The sequence below is a fragment of the Columba livia genome, chromosome 1 (genome assembly GCF_036013475.1).
Source record: "Columba livia isolate bColLiv1 breed racing homer chromosome 1, bColLiv1.pat.W.v2, whole genome shotgun sequence".
Taxonomy (NCBI): Eukaryota; Metazoa; Chordata; class Aves; order Columbiformes; family Columbidae; genus Columba; species Columba livia.
This window is the reverse complement of record NC_088602.1, coordinates 98,061,755-98,081,920: the sequence shown is the minus strand read 5'-3', so window position 1 is coordinate 98,081,920 and position 20,166 is coordinate 98,061,755. Positions and strand designations below refer to the sequence as shown.

The 20,166-nt window shown below is 36.1% G+C and overlaps 1 protein-coding gene across 10 annotated transcripts in view; it reads left to right on the top strand.

Moving 5' to 3' along the window:
* KDM6A (lysine demethylase 6A) overlaps positions 1 to 20,166 on the top strand; it is a 157,145-nt gene that overhangs the window by 39,382 nt on the left and 97,597 nt on the right. For all 10 annotated transcript variants that reach the window (XM_065069665.1, XM_065069651.1, XM_065069644.1 and 7 more), the window contains exon 4: positions 8,694 to 8,743. In XM_065069665.1, coding sequence (XP_064925737.1) covers positions 8,694 to 8,743 — 50 coding nt within the window. The remainder of the gene's footprint in view (positions 1 to 8,693; positions 8,744 to 20,166) is intronic.

Below are 20,166 nucleotides of genomic sequence, written 5' to 3'. Positions count from 1 at the left end.
TATATAACGTAGAAAGGTGTGTCTTTAATAAAGGCAAATGTGATAGTGTTCTTTGTTTAAAATGCTTGCAATATAGTTCGTGCGAAGCAGAACAAATTTGTTAGTTGATTGCAGAAGTACCATTAGTGATCAAGATGAAGCAGTGCTCGGCTGATAGAGATCTGTTAGGTTTCATGTGTATAATTTCTTCTGTTTTGATGTGTCTCGTTTTGTCACTAGTACATAGTCAACACAGATAATTCAGTTGAGTGTAGTTGTGTATTTTCATGTAGCTAATACCTTCTTCTAAATGTAGTAATAAAGACTGTAGGTAATTTCTTTATAAGAATTAGGAGTCATACTGCAGAAAAGATGGACCTTGAGAAGGATTCTTGACAGGTTGCTGCAAGTTGGAAGTAACCAGGCAAATACAGCCCTTGCTGCATGTGCTACACAGGGAATATCAGTGGCAGGCTGCCTTTGAACGTGGAGTAAGTTGATGGCTGATGCCTTGCTGAAGTCTAAATACACCTAGTATAGATATTTATATTTTTAAATGAAACCTTCTAGATGTTGTAGTGATTTCTCTTGAAGTGCACTATGTTTTCTGTCGTTAGTAGCCAATGAAGTCCAAATTTAATATGTTTGTTTTTTTTTTTCATTAAGAAGTAGTACTTGCCTCCAGTACAAGTTGCGAATTTATATCAGAAATTACTGGATGAGGTTCTTTCTTCTCTATGAGGTTAAATTAGACTATTACAATGTTTTTTCCTAGCCTTTAAAATATCCAAAGCTGGTCTGCAGCTTGTAATTTCCCCAAAATGCAGTATGTTGGAATTGCTGTTTTTAGCTAAAGGTTTTTCTCAGCAGCCATGAAATTGAGTTGTCTTGTTAATTGCATTCCGCTACTGTTAAGAGAAGGTTCTAGGCAAGGTATCAACCTTTTTGCAGATGTTCAATACTGTGAGTCGCTGACTTGTTTTCCGACAATTATAACCAAGGCAGCTGGATTCAGTTTAGCAAGTATGTGGAAGGTGGTTTCTCTGCCCAGCTTTCGTCACTTTGGTCATTACTGGTCAGAATTTGGCTTCAGGATTTCTCAAAATGAGAACATTTGCTCTTTCTGGTCAAAAATATTCTGTTTCCGCAGTGGCATTTTCTTAACTGTAATCCGATGTCTTCCTCCCTTTTTTTTTTTTTTTTTTTTTAAATGAGACAGCTATTCCCCAGCTAGTTGTTTGTTTCAAAGGTTTCCAACCCCTTGTTCCCTGGGCGTGTCTTCAGCAGCACCCCCTGCCTGCTTGTTGCTGCTCTGCTTTATGCTGGCACAGCTGAACATGCAGCTGTGTGGGGAACTGATCCAACTGAAAAATAACCTAGCAGAAAAAAAGTGATGCAATTGCCCTAGAATGTGAAACCTCAGCCTCAGGTTTTGCCAGAGGAGGTTGATGAGTTGTCATGTAGGCTTTTGGATGCTGTCAGCATTGTGAATCCAGCTACAACTGGAATATGTATCTATGGACTTTGCTACTGTATTCCTTGGGAAGGCCAGGATTGTACCAAAACTATTGTGCCACTACTCTTGGAGGAAACTGATGCTATGTCAGTAGTTGGAGGTTTGTTTTTTCTTTTATTTTTTCTTCCCTTCTTCTCTCTATGACTCTGGTTTCCGTAAGGAGTACAGTGTAGACAGTGATCTTTAAGGTTTGGGTTCTAGTTGGATTCTGTTTAATGAGCTCATGGAATGTGACATCATCTGTGTTCTTTTTAGGGAACGTTATTTTCTGGAAAGGGGTCATATATATTGGCTGTGTTTCAGCCTGTGACTGGGGGACAGCTAACAGTTGCACAAGCGGAGACACACTTTTATCATTTACCTCCTTGAATTGTTGTTCTCTAAGCAAAATTCCTGGAAGTAGAAGTAGATAATGCAGTTAATTGATGATTTGGGAACAACGTGCAATTATTCACATCACAGTTACTAAAACACAATAAATACTGCACTAAAATAATTCTTATTGTTATACTCAAGTGGTGATTGCATTTTTATGTACTATGTCAGAAAAGTTTTAATGCTTATTTTGTTTATAGATAGCTAGTGACTGCATTGTCAAAAGTACTGATTTAAAAATATTGTAAGTAATTAATAAGATAGTGTTAATTCATCCAAAGGCTTTTTTTAGCAGTTGTTAGGATAAAATTTAAAACTGAAAAAAAATCCAGAGTGTTTGTTGAGGTGCTCGTTTGTGAAGTCACAGCCTAAAACCAAAATCTAAACACTTTTTGATTATTCTTCTCTAAAGTTTTTTGGTTGTGAGAACAACTCTCAAATTCAACAATATACCTGTGTTGCTTTGTACTTAAAAGTACAGCTCTGTGGAGAATTCCTTTGCAGTGGTTAGCATCTTAGTCTTTTAGGACTTTGAAGTTAAGTATTGTCATTAGGAAGCATGTTCTGAGGTTCAGAGTAGTAGGAGTCATCTTATAAAATTTAAGAGATCTTCCCAGCATAGGTAGGATTCTGCTCTTTGCTGTGGGGTTGTTGCTGGGCTTTCATTTACTGATGAGTCCTGAGGAACTAGAAAGGATTTGAAGTATTACAGCAATCTGAGTGAGTTGAGGAAGAGCTGGCTATATTTCAAATAAGTGTGATTTTTAGGTTTCAGGTTTTTTATGTTGTTTGTAATTGGTAATAACTGGCAGAAATTGGGTTGCTTCTATTGAGAGCTGTTGACTTCGTCTTAAGGTGCTGTTGTTAAATTTTGGATGTTTCATTTTAAAGTTGTTGAAGCTATTACATGAAATTACTACAAAAAGGAGTAAGAATGTTATCTTAAGCTTAGAACATTACAGTGTTATTTGTAAATAGTGTGGGCGGGGGGGTAAGGGTTAGCACTGGAAGATTGTCATTATAGAATATAGCTGGACCATGGTTTTTGACTGGTTGTCTGAAAATTTTCATTTTGGGCATAGTTCCAACTAAACACTTCATTGTTAAAAGTGATTTTGTGGAATATGCGCTTTGAAGGATTTTTACGTTTCATGTAATTCCATTGTGTTCGTTCACTGACATTGTCAGTATTTTAAGACCTTTCATAGAGTTCATTATCTAAAGGTTTTCCGTAACAGTAAACTCCTCGTCAAACTCCTGTATGTCTTACACATTTAATACTTCTTAGTCTCCTGTGCAGCTCATAGTTGGATTTGATCATAGAATGGTGGGCTTCTCACCACTTTGCTGCTGCATTATATTTCCAGATGAGGATGCGTAGTTGTTAATAAAATTACTTAAAATACTCTTTGGTGATTTCTAATTTTTCAGTGTATGATTGCATTGCCGTTATGTGTCTGCCTTCATTCTGTGTTAAAAGGAAGACATGCTCGAGGTTTTTATTTGTCTCTCTGGTACTTCTCAGCACAAATCTCTGGAGGAAATGTAGAACAACTCTTCCCTGAAGTCTTGGAACAAAAGACCTGAGCTGTGTTTTGGAGCTCTACCTTCTACAACATTTTTTTTTTTGGTCATTGACTCATCCTTGGAATTTCCTCACCTTTTGATGTCTTCAATTTTATGGGCCAGCAGTGTTCATCTGGCTAGGTTAAAAAGACAATTGTGGATAAAACCTGCACTATGTAATAAGCTGTTTCCATAACCTTCATATGTCTCCTAGGGTTTTAATGAACATATTTTTCCTCGAAGTGTGGTCAGATTTAAAGCAATGCATGGGCCCTTTCCTTGCTTCCCTTGTGCAGTTCTTAAGCTAATTTTCTATCTTACTATTTGTTTTCACATCACATAAGCTCTAAGTGCTTGTTTAAAAATTAGCATTTAAAAATAAATTTGTATTTATGAAAACAAGTATTGATTTACACAGAAGAATTCAGAGCTTTGAGGTGTGTTGTTTTTAATTTGTCTTTTCAGCGGTGCGTAATCAAGTTAATGTTTGCTCTTAGCTTTTAGAAGTTCAGCAAGCCAAAAATCTGTGTTAGACACATTTAGCCTTGCAAAGTGCCACTAGATGGTGTCAGTATCTAGTTCACTTTTTCCTTACTCAAGCACTAAAATACTCAAAGTGTTCCATGTTTGCATCACTTTCAAAGGCCCCTTAAATTTTCAGGTATCATAAGGTAGATTTGTTATAGCAGATCATAAAAGCCATCCTTCTGTGACTCTCTGATTTGTGACTAGATGTGATAAAAATGACAGGTGGATATCATTCAGTCTAGACATTTTGCTCCCCATTTTCACTTATATGTTGACTACGTTATGTATTTAGTCTCTGGATATGAAGAGAGATTGTTTACACTATTATTGAAACAATTATGTCATATGAAGTTTTATCATTTTCTTATGAAATGTTGTAGATTAAAAGCTGTAGCATGTTGAAACCATACACATGGTAACTATGTAAAACCTAGTTTGTTTTTGCTATGTGAAATCAAGAAATCTTGAACAGGGGCAAATAAGAAAACCAGTGTCATCCGTTGTCCTGATTCTGAGATGTCCCTTCACTTGAGCTGTAGTAAGAAAGGAAGGCAAACTCTTAGGAGGCAAATAATTATGGCTGTCATTGTTAAAGTAAATGTATATATTACAAAGTGTGTAGTTCTGGATGGCTGTAAAAACCTGTAAGAAGAGCAAACCAGTAGACTGTGATTATATTAACTCATTGAGGGTCAGCTCTGCAGCATAAGATTACAAAGCGAGCCACGGCTGAAGAGGCTTCTTACTGTCCAGTAGTTTTAATTCTTTGGGTGGAAAGATGGTGTTTTTCTTTTCAGAACTATTTTAGGTAAACATTCTTTTATTCTTATCAAGCAGTGTAGCTGATTGTGATTGATCTGAAGAGCTACATATACCTTTGGCTCATGCACATGCACATGCACACATCCCCCGCACCCCGCCTTCCCATCCAGGGTAGGATAGTAAATGATGTATCTGCCAGTCCATAGTTTGCACAGCTTTCAAGAGTCTGATCATAAGGATTTTCTGTTAGGCAAATAATGTGAATTGCCAGGTTTTGGAGAGAGATGTTAACAGGAAGAGCATAAGCTGGTAAAATAAGTAATGAAGTGCTGGGCAGAAGGATTGAAATAGGTAACTGAGTGCCGTAGTTAGGAATTCTTGAGTCACTAAGTCTAATACTGTTTCAGATGTCTGAATGTGGTCTCTCAGCTCTGTGCTTTTCAGAAAGTTTTCTGTGGTTGACTATGTTGTTCTATTAATACAGTTGAGAGTTAAGCGAGAAATTATGTTCTACTGTTGACACTCAGTCTTGTTCTTCTTGAGTCTGGACGCTTAGGAGCATTTTGCATGCTGAAAAAATAAGTTTCTATGCATTTGACCTCCAACAATTCCATAGGTTTAGGAATTTCAGTGTCGAACTTTTAGATTGGAAGAATCAGTAAGAAGAGTAAGAAGTTCCTAATCAGAAGATAGCCTGCCGAGTTGTACTGTGCCTAATAGTGATTTAAAACCACTAATTCAGTTTAAAAAAGGGCATTTTAACTGTAAGAGGAAATTTACTTGCATCCATTAAAATGAGAGCTGGTCCTGCGTTGAAGGAGGAGCAGTATTTAATAGATTTTTTCTCTGACAAAAACTGTCTCTCCTTGGAATGGCCAGTCTTGGATGAAAAGTAAAATGAAATTGCAGCCTTTAGTTTTGGTTGTATGTTATTATTGTTAATAATTCATTTTTAATACTACTAATGTGATCCATGAAACAAGTGACTTTCTTTTCTAATAAACGAGAGAATATCATCCTATAATTAAAGTCATATCACTGATGAAGCATGGCCTATGTTTCAGATACAGACTTGTGTAAAACTCTTGTTGCTCAGCAGATTCACTGGCTCTTTCCTTTTGCTCCTTAATCTAGAATAAAGTTTGTAATTTGAGGGGTTTGCACTCATTTCTTATAGTTATAAACTTAACTTCAGGGAGAGGTTGCTTGTAGTTCCGTAATACACTTCTCGAATGAGAGACTCCATTTCTATGCCATAGAACTCAGGATAAACGTCTGCTCACTGATAGAGTGGAAAGTATGATAGAGTTCAAATTTATGGTTCATGTTCTGCTGCTTTAAAACTAGTACACTTTTTTGTTTTTCAGAAATCTTGCCCTCCTAATTTTGTTTCTAGTCTCTTGTATTCAAGATTCATTTTAGAGACATGCTTGTTTAGGAATGTTTCATGTGGGCTCTTGAAAAAAAACGCTCTCTTAAATCCTGTTTTTCTGTCTGTTCCTTCAATCCTTTTCAGCACAGCTTGAGTGTTTTGGAGCAGATGTTTAATCTAGATGTAAAGGTGGCTGAAATAACTTATCATAGATAGCTGACGGTGAGATGAACACTCGTTAATACTGAAATTGTGCATCAGTAACAGTTTCTGGTTGTCTAACTTTCATCACAAGGAAAGGGATTCCTCCAGGATTCATTGTTATGCGTTTTCAGTACAAAACTGAGAGTTTTAGCATTTAATCCTCAAGAAGTTAGGTAGAAGTAGAATACTGTTAGCCTACAAAGCAAGGCTAGATCCCTAAAAGAGATAGGTGAATGCAGAAGTGGAATTGGGCATTGCAGACACCGGAGAAGAGGATTGTAGTGTCTTTATTCCTCCAGAAGAGTGATGTGACCTTCTGCAGAATGAACGCCTTATCTTCTTACTGTGCAAACATGAAATATGCTTCAGCAGTCCATGCTTTACCTGTACTTATACTTTGTAATTGTAACATGAGCCTGGCACCATTAAAGCAGTCATTTCAACTGTTACTTTGGGAAGTTGCTAAACTTTATGAATCATGGAAGAGTTAAAAAATAAAATAATTTGCAAATAGCAGCACACTAAGGAAAACTGGTAGAATATAATGGAGCAAAGATTAATAATAATAATAATAATAATAATAAATAATGATGGAGGTGCTGGAGTTTGTCTGGGCAAGTTTCTCCACGAGTAGTGCCCCTGACATGGGGCTTTATGGGGTCTGAATGAGTGAACAACTTTAGATCTGGTCATCTCTGCCTTTTTTTCAGTGCTTCTCCCTCTGTTCCCTTGTCTCTGGCTGGAGAACAGGGCTGCATGTGGTCTGACTAACTATGAGGTTAGGAGCAAGAAGAAAAGCTTGAGCTCTATACCTTTTAGCTATACTTCCATGAGTAATGTTTTGGTCACTGAATAGCAATAAGGTGCTTTTTTTTCTCTCTCTCCCCCCCTTTTTTTTTTTTAGGTCTTCTGTTACTTCTCTATTTTTGTATTTTTTTAAAAACTGTTTATGTTTTCATCAGCTTGTTAGCAGTACCTCAAGTGCTTTAGGGAAACATGTTTCAACTCTCTTGTTCAATGGAGATGCTGATGTGGGTACTCCTACATTTCTCAACAGCTACACTGAAAAAGTTCTCAGTTTTATTTTCCTGGTATAAATCCTTAGCGCTGTATTTAATGTTATTTTCATATTTTTATTTTACCCATATCCCATGTATAATTGACTACAATAGTTATTTAAAAAAAAGAACAACAAAAAAAAAACCAAACTAGAAAAAGTTTTCAGTTTCTTAAATCTTGCATAATATGGTGCTCTTGACTTAAGTATTTGAAATGTGCTTTTATTTGTAACATTTGGATAGGTATTGCTGGAGTTAAAAAAAAAAAAAAAATCGTTTCGGTGTGGTGCATTACAAAACTGTTTCATAGTGTGTGTGTTTTCCTCTTTGGGAGGGCAAAGTCCATGTTGAAAAGCTAATTATGCATTACTGTTGAAAAGCCATTATTGATACCTGGGAAGAGGTGTATCTAGGAGGAGTATTTGGGGCAGGAGGTTATTTCGTATTGTGAATATTCTTTATAGCTTAACTACAGAATGTCACTGAAATATGCTTAGTCTTAAACTTATGTTGTTAGGCTTCAGTCATATCCTTCAGCTTGTACCAATTTTCTTTGGGGGGAGAGTAGGGGAGTTGTATTCTTAAGTTGTGAAAGGCTTAGCCTGATTGACTAGATTAAGTGTTTTATTCAGCTAAATTGCATGTAAACATTTACACTTTGCATTTTGATAGTGTAAGGATGATGAGTGTTCTCCTAGTTTTTTTCTACTGTTGCATGTAAATGAATTTTTAGTGGGGAAGAAGGATGCAGGAATGACGATTTTAGAAATCTGTTGCTAAGGTTCTGCTTAATATTCTGCTGAACAGAGCTGTTCTTAGCACTGTTTTCCAGGTTAGTCTTGGTCTCAGATGTTGAATAAAATGTAAGCTTTTTTTCGCTTGCTTTTGTTTCTCTAGTTACTGAAAGAAAGGGCATGTGAAATTGATTTCTCTTTGTATGTCCCTCTGCACCAGTTCTTTAGAAATTACAGGACATCAGGGAGCATGGTAAATGAGCTACATTATTAAATTTTTAAATCTTGCAACAGCTTTGTCCAGGATGAAAATCCCAACATTTCAAATGATTTCTGTTGTTATAGGATTTCTTTAAAATATTGCTTGATTTACATTTGTAAGATTAATAATAAATATACTTGTGGGTTGACATTTCATAACCAAAATTATAATCTTAAGGAATGCATTACCCACAACAGTGTACTTATTGTGGCAGTGTTACTTTTATTAAACCATTTATCATTTTAATGTTGTGTATGCTGACTCTTAAGGTTTTCTATCTTTTTCTTCAAAGAATATGCAGCAAAACAAATTCAACATTGATTTTTCTTTCCTACAGCATTATCTGCATACCAGAGGTACTACAGTTTACAATCTGACTACTGGAAGGTCTGTATATGCTTCTTTTTTAAAAATGTATTGTTGTAAATGATTGAATTTCTAAAAGAGATTAATTTCAATATAAGCTTGAGTATCTACATACAATTACCTTTTGGCATGTTAATTGAGTCTAATGGAAATGTTCACCTGTATGTACAATGTATTATAAGTTTAAGTGGAAATAAATCATACCGTTTGTTGAAATGGTAGATCAATTAACTTGACACATTTTCAATTTTATATGTAATTATTATTATCCATTACTTCAGTTTTTATTATGTAAGTGTAGATGTTTGCATGTGTATGAGTATTGAGAGAATTGTAACCACTTGAAAGTTGGACTTCTACTAGAAAAAAATCTCAGGTTGCTTTCTATTTTCACAGATGCCAGGTTGTTTAAAGTCCCTTTCAGTATTTAGATAACATTCTTATGTAAGACAGGGAAAAATCCTGTTATCCTTATCTGTAAGTCCGTGTACAGGTATAAGACTTTAAATATAATTAAAAATTTCTTACAGCAATATTGTGAAAATATTTAGCATAGTTATATTGTTACATGAAATAATATGAAGCTCCTGATTGAGACAGAGGTGCAGGAAAGCATGTGACACAGTACAAACTTGTGTGGTCTCAAGCAGCTGTTTTCCTTAAAAGCATGCGTAGGTGCTTATTTCAAATAGAAGGAGCTCACTCTGGAAAGACATCAATACCATGTATATGCCGGCATTAGAGAAACAGCATTGTCTGTGTTCTTTGCGTTTTATAGAGACTGTATGTTCTGAACGATTGTGTGGCAAACTTTTCCCATTTGGGAGAACAGAAAGGGAGAAAGGCAGGATAAAGAAACTCTGCAAGAGTCAACTGCAATAAGTGTCTTGTGGCAGGAGAGGTCCCGTTGGAGGGTCCCCAGAAAACTGTTCATATTTTCTTACAAAGCCCCTGCTCCAGTAGAAGTTGCACGAGTGCCATTTTTGCACCAAGCGATTTTGGAGTTGAAGTAGTTTCTTCAGAAATAACCTCTGCAGTTTAAAAATTACAACAATAAAAGCATTCATCTCTTCTTACTTCTCACATGCTCTCGGAGAGTTAAAAATTGCTATAAATGAGTGTTGAAATGGATCTATCAATTGTAAGAGTTTCTGTTGTTTGTACTCTTCACATGTGAAGCATTTCAGAATAGTTTGTGACTTGAATTGTTTTTCTGGCTTTTGTTCTAATGGCTCATTATTAGAAGAAGTGATAGATGATTAGTAAATTATTTTTCCTGCATTTTCAGAGAGTTCAGGATGAAATGTAAATGATTACAAGTATTTCCATAGGTGTAGAGTTTTCCAGCGTGGCTCAGAATATTATCTGCAATTAAAATAAATGCAAACTTCCATTATTTGGCAGTTCTATTTCAAGAGCATGGAGGGCAGTAAAATGTGTGATCTGTGCTTGACTTATTGAAAACAGATTCTGTTCATATGCAAAGTGCTAATATTCTAACACACGCTTTTCTTGTGTCTATCTGAAGTTTTACCATGCAGAGACAGTTTCAAATAACTCCAGTTGCAAACGTGAGAGCATTGTTTGAAGCTGACAAAAGAGCATTTTGGCTTCTACAAAGAAAACAAAACAAAACGTAAAACCCCAGTAATTTTTCTTCGGGTTGGCCTCACCTGGGAAAGATAACTCTGTTACTTGATCTCATTACAAGGTTCCTTAGAAATGTGTAGTCCAAAGTTTTGTTTTGTTGTTTGTTTTTTTTTTTTTTTCCCCCATAATCATTTTGTAGATTTTCTTAATTTTTGTATGCATCAAAAGAGCCTGAAGGAGTCCAAAAACATTCTTTGCTTAGAAACTTCTTTTTTCTGAAACTGATAAAAATCACAGGTGAATCATATTTCATCTTATTAATGCTGAAGCCAGTCTGGAGTGGGCAGTGGGAAGGTGCTTGGATTGGATCTAGAGAAAGGCCTCCACCTCCTCCCAACTGAGAAGTTTTCTTGTTTCTTATTATTCATAATGCCTTGTATCTGTAAGAAATCATTTGGTCAAGAATAGTAAGTTTGTAGTGTATTTTTTGGTCAACCTTAGATGCTGTTTTGCTGTACTTCATAATTACGGTTTTTCAGAGAGATACAGAGGACTTTAAAAAAAAAGTGACATTCCCTTGGTCGACTGTTAGGGGGTTGTGGTGTTTTGTTTTTGTTTGTTTGTTTTAAAGTCCTTACATGGTTAGATGTCTTCAGTTGTTGGAACGTGTGATGGCACAGAAAGGAAGAGAAAGAAAGGTGTGAAGAAAGGCTGGCATCTATGAGCTTTGAGGAGAACTGTGTGAGAGTACTGAGAAACTGGTGGAGAGTGCTGAATCACATGAAGGTTATTATGTAAGACAGGTTTGAAACCAGACTGGAGTAGGCTTGTAAACTTAGGCAGCATATCTGAAATTACTTTCTGTGGTGCAGTGCAAGTTTATGTGGTTGAAATAAGTGTCCTTTATCATCTTTGTTTTATCAATTGAAAACTTCTAAAAGGACTGAGAGATTTTAGGTTGTTTTGGGTATAGCTTGACCTCCTTATGTAGCATTTTTATTTAGTCTCTGCTACTTTGCTGCATGGGGTTGGTAACTGAGCTTTATTGTTGAGGATTGTTCATTATATGATATTCATTCTACAGTTAGTTGTTTGTTTGTTTGTTTTTTTCCTTTCACTAAGAAAAGCTTTTGACTTTTTTCCTTTTTTTTATAGTCTGAATTTTTTACCATGACCTCTTCTGTCAGAATTTGGTGCATGGTGTTTTTTGTTGGTAATACATTAAGCATTTTGTTGATCCTATGGAACAAAAAAAAAAAAAAACAACACATATATATTCTGAATATATGTTATAGTGACAGAAGTGAAGGTGAAAGGTTAGCAAGATGCTTTATTTTGCCGTTTACCAGATCACTATTCCCTCCATTCTGATGAGATATTACTTACTTTCAAAGAAGTAATACCTGTATGGATCATTCTGAAAGAGCTGGGTTGCATTATGCCACATATTTCTGAATAGACCACTTTTTGCAGCAATGTCTTTGGGCACCCACAGATCAATGTTAAATGTCATGCCAAAATTATTGAGTTTCTGCAATTTTTGTTCCATGCAGGCACTGTGGTACCTTAACTCTGTATTTAAAAAAAATATTTGACTTGAAATCTTATGAAGTAGTATCTCAACTTGGATAAAGGCTGAGATAACTTAAAAGAGTTCTTGCATTCAAGTACTTTTCTCAATGTTTCTTGTGTGCCTGTGCTAAAATAAATCTCCCTTCTGTGCAATATACTTCATTCTGATTTATTTGAAAGACACTCGTGTGTCAACATGTTGGAGGAGGTGAGGAGGACTCTGGGGGATGAACGGAGAAGAAGGGCAGTTCAGGAGAGGGAGACAACAACATGAAGTGCAGCTTATAGATTTTGGTGCTACTGAGAAAATCAAGATATCAAGTGTAAGTGTCTGCCATGGTTATCGGTTCTGATGTATTCTGAGGAGGCAGGATTAGAAGCTCAGCAGAGAGCAGAATATTCCTGATTTTATCCAAACATGATGGCAGATATCTGGCACCTGGAAAAAGTTATTTTAATCATCTCATGTGGTTGTATTATAACACAGTTGATCATACTGAACTCTTTTATGTAATGTTTGCATTTGGGTGGGGCTTTCCTAACAGAAGTTTCACTACAAGAGTGAATGGAGTGTAAGTGTCCAACACCTCAATCTGTTGCATTGATATAGTTGCCCAGGGCAGGGTAGACCTAGAAACCTTCTTCCACAGATGTGGGGCTAAAGAGGTTTCAATGATCACTAGAGTGATACCTGGGAGGATTTTACAGAAGAGACTTGTTGTCCAGTCCTTCGATTAGATCTCCTCTGCTTTGGCATGACATTGCTACTGCAGCCCTTATGTAGCTTGATAATCTTGATTAAAGCGTATTTGTGGACTTCTGCAGGAGGGTGAGTGTTCACATATTGTCAGTTAGAAATTGCGTGCCCGTAGTTGTTGCAACACAGAAGTGAATCAATAAAACTTTTTGGTATGAGTGTATTAGGTAGCAGCAAGCTCCCATATGCTGGTTCTCCACAGTGTTTCTGTGAGCCGTCTATTATTGACATCTCTGTGGTTGAGGAATGAATACATAGCTTTCTAGACAGGATTTTAGTCAAACCCAGAGGATTGTGGGAAAGTTAGGAGGAGCAATGAGGAAAGCGCTGCCATTGTACCTTATTCTGACTGTGTTAATTCATCAAAGAGAAGTATCTTATCTGTCTTCAGGAATTTTATAAAAAGCTGTGCTTCTTCAGAGTAACAGAGGGTACACAGATACTTAAACATTTCTGTCTGTATGTCAATAAGTAGGAGGATTGCCAGGGCACGGTATTTAGAAATGCATCTAAGTCAACCTCAAAATTATGGAAGTTGCTGTGAAAATGAGTTAGTTCTGTATCAAGGAAGACTATTTAACATGAACTAGGATGCTACAACTTAATCGAAGTTAATCTAAGAGGATGCCTTACAAAGGAAAGAAACCTCGATTTATGCAGTTATACTCAACTGTAGTATCTCTTCATAGAGGAGTGCTTCGAGAGGATCAGTCAGAATGTTCCTTGACGTGTTTGAAGAACACTTAATTAGTGAGTTATATCCTCCAACTTGAATACAGAGATAGACTTCTTGCTGGCTGGAAAGTTGCTTAGAAGAAAAGTAAATCTGTCAGGCAGTCTTTATCACTGTTGTGAAAGTGTTCCTAATCACCTTTCTTTTTAATAAACATTTCATTTATGTGGTCAGGGCCAAGAAGTTTATTAAACTCCAAGGAAGATTTTCAAAGATGTACTTCTGTCTTCCAGTGGATTTTAAGAATATCTGGGTGCAAATACAGTACAAATGGAATTTAGAGTTGTAAGGGTATAATGTAGAAGACTTAAATGTTCTGGTTTGAAAATACTGCTTTATAAAACTGAGGTGAGTCCACAATCATGCAGAGATATTAAAAAAAAAAAAAAAATCCCCCAAACCTAAAATTCTTTTTAGAAAGCTCAGGAGAATGCAACTTTGTATGTGTGCTAGTCACGGAAGAGGGATGTGATCTTAGTCTACGCTGAGTTGTTGATTCGTTACAGAAAGGAGTTTTATAGTTTTCCTCGTTATGTAGACCTGAAGTGTAATTTAGTATCAGGTAGTTTTTTTTACAATGCTGTTTTATAATTAAGCCTATGTAGAAATATACTAGGAGTATTTTCAACTTTATGGCTAAAACATTTTTAATTAGGAGTAAGGCTTTTTTTCCCAAATAACTGAAGTAACAGAATACCTTGAGTGTTTATTTTTAAATGTGACCTGTTGCTTGTTTTAATATTTTTATGCAGCTTCTTTCAATCTCTCTACCTATTCCATTTTCAATAGGCTAAATGTTGTTTTTTGGTATGTTTTCTTATTGCTATAAAATAGGAAAACAATTAAAAACATGAATGCTTTCATTTTGTATGTTTTGCTCTCTTTTTCTCCAAACTGTAAGTCTATTTCCCCCTTTTTAAATAGTTGCACAAAAAGCAATTACTAGACATAGTGATAACAGCAAATAAGAGAACATTTTGCACCTTAGAGGATCTGTTATAAGACAGCAATTTTCCACTTCATTGACTCACAACTGTTTTATTTTCTGCAGTAACTTCAAAATATCAAGTAGTGTTTTTAGACAGAATCCATCAAAACTTCCATTATTTTTTTAATTAGATATAAATGCTTAGTTTAATTGAAACAATACGGTGGTATAGGAGCAGTAGAAATTGCTGGAGCAGGCACCTTCCTGAAATACAAGTTAGGAGAAGGCAGTAGGATGAGTTATGAATGCAGATTTTTTTTCTGGAACTTTTTTCTTCAAGAGAATAGATATGCCATATGAAGAGACAGTTTTGTCCATAAGAGAACAAAATTTTAAAATGACACAAAAACCCTTTATTAAAAATTGTTGCCATGTAGCAACACAGGACATGTACAGGAAAAGCAAAAATTCACAAACAGTCCCTTTGATCAGAAGAGACTTAATCAGAGAAGCATAGAGAAGAAGTCTCAATCAGGAAAGCAAGATTCAAAAATCCTGAGTGAAGGTGAAATTTGCTGAGATTAATGGCATCACAGAAGGAACTGGGAGATATAGTAGGTGACCTCAAGATGGGTAATGTGAAAAAGTGCAAAATAAAATCAAAATTAAAAGTTAAGAATGGAATAAATAGAGATTTCAGAGAAAATCAGTAAAAGTGTGGCTAGAGGAAGACTCACAGGGAGTGGGGGAAGGAAAATTGTAGCCCTGCTGAGAATTTGAATGTGAAGAAAATAAGAGAAGTAAAAACATACTTCAAGGCTAAGTATATAGGGAGAAAGGAGGAAGATATATATATATATATATATATATATATATATATAAAATAATATAGGAATGGATTGTGGGAGGTCTGAAATGAGACTTTTGCCATTTTTTTCCCTAACAGCAACCTCTGTGTCATAAATTCACCAGGCATGGTGGGAGAGATTTAAAAGAAAATAATAAAAGAAAAAAAAATCTAGGGAAGATGGTTACTGTTCAGGTAGGGAGCACAATATCACTCTCCATCAAAGGACTGGTTGTCCTCTGCTTTGAGGAAGGCAGAAGAAGGTATAGTGTGAAGCACTGAGGATCACCTGGGAAGATAGATAAGTAGATAATAGAAATCTGGCATGTTTAGAGTGGAGGAAATTAAAATAGTGTGGCTTCAGCTGATAAAAATGAACTGTCTGTCCTGACCATGCTGGAGAGTCCCTGGCAAGGGGAGGAGTGAGTTAAGATGACAGAAACTCCTCTCTTATTAATTAAACAATGAAGATTTTTGATGTATGTAGGTGGCACATCAACTGGTGATAACTTATTAATTTTCTGTCAGAAAATAAAGGGTGTTGCAGGAAATCAGGAGCAGAGGATCTAGCAATTGCACAAAGTCTTTCACTGAGCTGCTGATTAAAATAACCTGAGCACATATTTTCCACAATATTTAATTCTTTGGGGTGCAGTGGGTAGAGTGAGTAATTCTCTTCAGTGAAAGCTTTTCACTTTCCTAAGATATACTGGCAAAACAAAACCAGGAGGGGGGGAAAAAGTGATACGTCATCATCAAAGGTCATTTTAAAGAAAAATTGGTAAAAAGCCTACCACAAAGCCCATAGCTAGCAATATCTGTTTCTCCAAAGATTTTTAAAGGTTATTCATATATTTAGATCGTGTGCTTGTCCCTTCAGTATGTCAAGATGAATAGAAATTACATGTGAGAAGGTATTAGAAAAGCTAGAAAAGTTGTTAAAAGAACAAGACCTAAGAGAAATTTGGAGTAGGAAGACTGATAAATTGAGGGCTAAATTTATGAGTTGTGCACCATATAATCTCTCTTCTGTATTGCAATGTTTGATAGCTTTAGTAACACTGCAAATAAGGTTATTTCAGCATCCCATAGGTGTGATTTGTTAGCATGGTTACTCAGTGATGTTAAAAAATTGGGATTCTTAAATGCAAACTGTGTTTATGAAGACTAACTAGAATTCTGCCTCTTAAGGGTAAAAGAATTAGGTGTACACTTTCAAAATATTTCAGAGAAAATCATTAATAAATAAAGAGAAACTCTGGAATGCTGGAAAGATGATGATGTGTTACCAGTAACACTTGCTCATCTATAACATACACACAAAATAGAGCAAGTAAATAAATGTATTTGGGTTTCAGAAAAAGATCTCTTAATATTGGATACTAAAAATAATTGTTATTCTTGTAAATCAGTAAAGCAGACAGGTTTAAAGAAGTATACTTTTCCTCCCCCCCCCCCCCCCCCCCCCCCCCCCGCTAAAACATGTTAAATGAATGGCACCTAGAAAGATTAAGGAGAAAATGTGTTGTAGTTCATGCCGTTAATTAGAGTAAAGCACAACTGATCCATAGATTAATAAAAGAGTATATGATTACCCAGATATTTCTTAAAGGGTAATCTTAAGAGTTACAGTTTTGGGGTTTGTGCGTTCTGGGGGGTGTGCATGTCTCTAAAATTCTGTTCCTCTGTTGGCTAAAACATAGAGGATTCTTAGGTAGTCTCGTGGCAGAGAAAGAAGCAGATGCTCTTTTACTATGGTTAATGAAGACAAATAATGCAGCATGTCCAATTTTGTGTAAGTAAAATTGTACAAGGTTCTAATAATTAACTCTTTTATTAGATGATTCATCTAATGCAATTATGGTGGGAGGCCATATTCCCTCTCCTTGAAAAGAATGAAGAGTAGGTGTAAAATCTTAAAAAGAATGAAACTGACCAATTTAACTAATATATTTTGACATGCTGCCTTTGACCTACAGATAAATTTGATAAATTGCATCTTTCTTATGTCTCTATTAACAAAACAAAGGAAACCTCCTCTGCACATACAAACTATGTACCTGTTTGGATCACGAAGAGTATGTGGTCTTTTTAGGGAGCATGTATTTTGCCTTTTCATTAAAATAGACAAATTGTCACTTCAGTGTCTGCAGTTCTAGATTTCTTTAGTGTATATTCATTCATTAAGCCACTCATCCCTTTTAATCAATGGATTTAAAAGAACTCAAAACTCAGGGAAATTTGTAATGTACTGAGAATGTTAATGGTAAAAGAGGAAAGGATGCCCTTGGGGGAGAACCTTTGCATGTGTCACGAGAAGACGACAAGCCAGTCTCAGATGAAACACTCCGCCCTCACTCTAGCATGGTATCTTTTTCCAAACAATATTTATAACATTTTCTAATGGTGATGCTTCACCCTGGAAGTGCTCTGTTTCCTGTGGGATGTATGATCTCTGTCTAGAAGTCTAAATTCTCTTGGTGGAAATAGGATAAGTATTGATGGAAAAGTCTCTGCAGAAAAGCTTTTTATCCATGTTGAATTCTCCTATTGCAGAAGTTTCCTTTGTGCAGAAAAAAAACCCCACCTGTCATCGTTCATCTACTAGTACTTAGAATAATAGCATGCTTCGTTTTGCTGATCCCTACGATGAGAGTTCAGGATGCTAAAATGAGACATGCTCAAGTGTGGCAGTGGAAAAACCTCATCAATTCAGGTTATTCGGAGAGAGGCATATTCAGCTGAGTAGAACAGTTCTGACTTGAACAGAGTGCATGTCTTCAGTGGACAAGAATATTATTTGAATGCTGATAATACTGAATGACCAAATGTTTCTTTTTCCAAATAGAAACAACTATATTGGCAGTGTGTGTGATGCTTGCTTTTTCAAAACAGTTTTGTTGTTTGCATAAGCCACAGTAATGGTACAGTTACTTAATCCTCCATATGATTGCTCTTTCATTGCTTGGAAAAGGTTAAAACGCACCACACTATTTTTCTTGTTTGCTGTTTGTAGATTGCTGTTTGACAGTAAGCTCTAAGTAGATGGTGTGTCTCAGTAATGAGTGGCATTTCTTCAGAAATGAATCCTTTACATTTTAAGGTTCTTTCCTTAAAAGATGAAATATTTGCTTAGTTTTAGAAACAAAGAATTGCATTATTTTGCAAATTTTGAATGTGCTTTCTCCAGAACTGACATCTCAGTTCTAGTGGTTTAAATACTCTTTCAAGTATACCTAATTAAAGTATTCTGCTGCATCATTTCCTCCTTTTCCCAGGGATGCAGATTTAGTCTTTTCTGTGTGGTGGAGGTGGGTGGGGGAGGAGTGGTTGAAGTGTAAGTGGTTCTGGTACAAATAGATGGAGAAGGTAGCAGGTGGGAGGAAGGGAAGACATAGAGCTTGGGGTCTCTTTTGTAAAGAGGCTGTACGAGTAGCTTGCATGAGGCTAACAAGTTCATGCCTTGAAGAGAAAGCAAGTCATTTAAAATGTTTTTGGAGTAGTGTTTGAGCATGATTGCGCTCTGCTCTGTAGAAGCACCCTTACAAGGATGTGTATTTAGAGGAGAAATAGAAATCAATTCCGCTTCTTGTGTTTACTTGTGCAAAGGTGTAGAGGGACGTAATCTCTGTGTGCTTGCCTTCGTGGAGCACATGAAGGTGAGGTCAGCGCTAAAACCCCCAAGTGTTCACCTTGAAGGGAAAGCCAGGTGCTGAAAGAATACTAGAGATTCAAATGCTAAAGCATGCTAACAGCAAACAATTTCAAGCAAAAGTATTTTTAAGTGTACGCTAAGAAGGTCTGCAGCTCCCTAGAAAACCCGTAGCTAATCATCTGTTCCTATGCAGCTTGCAAGCTTATATTAGGTAAACATTAGCTTGTCACCCTCAACCACTTCTCTGGGCTGCTATATTCAAATTATTTGGCACTAATTCCTAAGTCACTGTGCAGTATCGTTCTGTACAAGTTATCTCTCCCAGCTTCTGAAGGATAACTCAAAACTTGTAACTTCTGTTCCTTGTGCTGTGTCATTTTTCTCATCTGCCAGAGGAGTGGGACTGATGAGAGATCTAATGTCTCATATATGGGCGAAATAAGTCAGGCATTTTCCACCCTGTTTTCTCTATCCCAGCCTAGTCTTTGTTCTTCAAGGCCAAAAAATTCCTCAATTAAATTTTATCTGGTATTACCAGCCAAAATAAATGTAACTATTTTCCTGGTTTCCTCATTCAGTCTTTCTTTCTGGATTAAGTTTTTACTTAGTGTTTTTCTTATTGCAGGCATTGTTCTAGCCTCTTCTTTCTGAATTCTCAATGTCATCAGAAAAAGAGCAATAAAACTGTATTACCAAATATCATAACTACACTGATACTGTCTAATGTGTTTTCAAAAAGTAATGCAGGTATTGTTTTTCTCTCCACCCAAAGAGGACTGGGATTCATTTCATGCATTTACCTGTTGGACTCTGATTCTTGAGATCAGACACAGATCCATTCCCAGCTCTCTTAACAATGCAATCAGAACTTTGTGAACTTTTTCTGAAAACAAGTGAACTGAAAAATCTGTTTCCAGCCCTGGTAAACACTGAAGAAGGGGAGATGGATCAAATAGGATCCAGTAATGAGAGGCAGGCAAGAAAAGGGGGTATGGGGGAAGAGGAATTCATTCATACGTGCAGTTAGCTTAAACTTTTTTTGGAAAGGAAAAGATAAACTGATGATAATTCCAAATGACTAATTGTAGATAATGGATGAAAACCCATAATGGTGACAGAGAAGGGAAAATCTCTTTAAACGAGGCTACTACTGATGGTGATATTTTCTGTTATGTTGTCAGCTGCTGCAGGGAATTAATTATTACTGCATCTTCCAGAAGTTTTTGTATTACTGGTTGTGTAGGAAGTTGCATCAGTTTTGCAGAATGCTGCAGACTCACAATGTTTTAATTGTGAGTTTCAAATGTTTCAAAAAGTAGCTGGAGAAATTCAGGGAAGAAAAATCCATTAAAAGCAATTAAA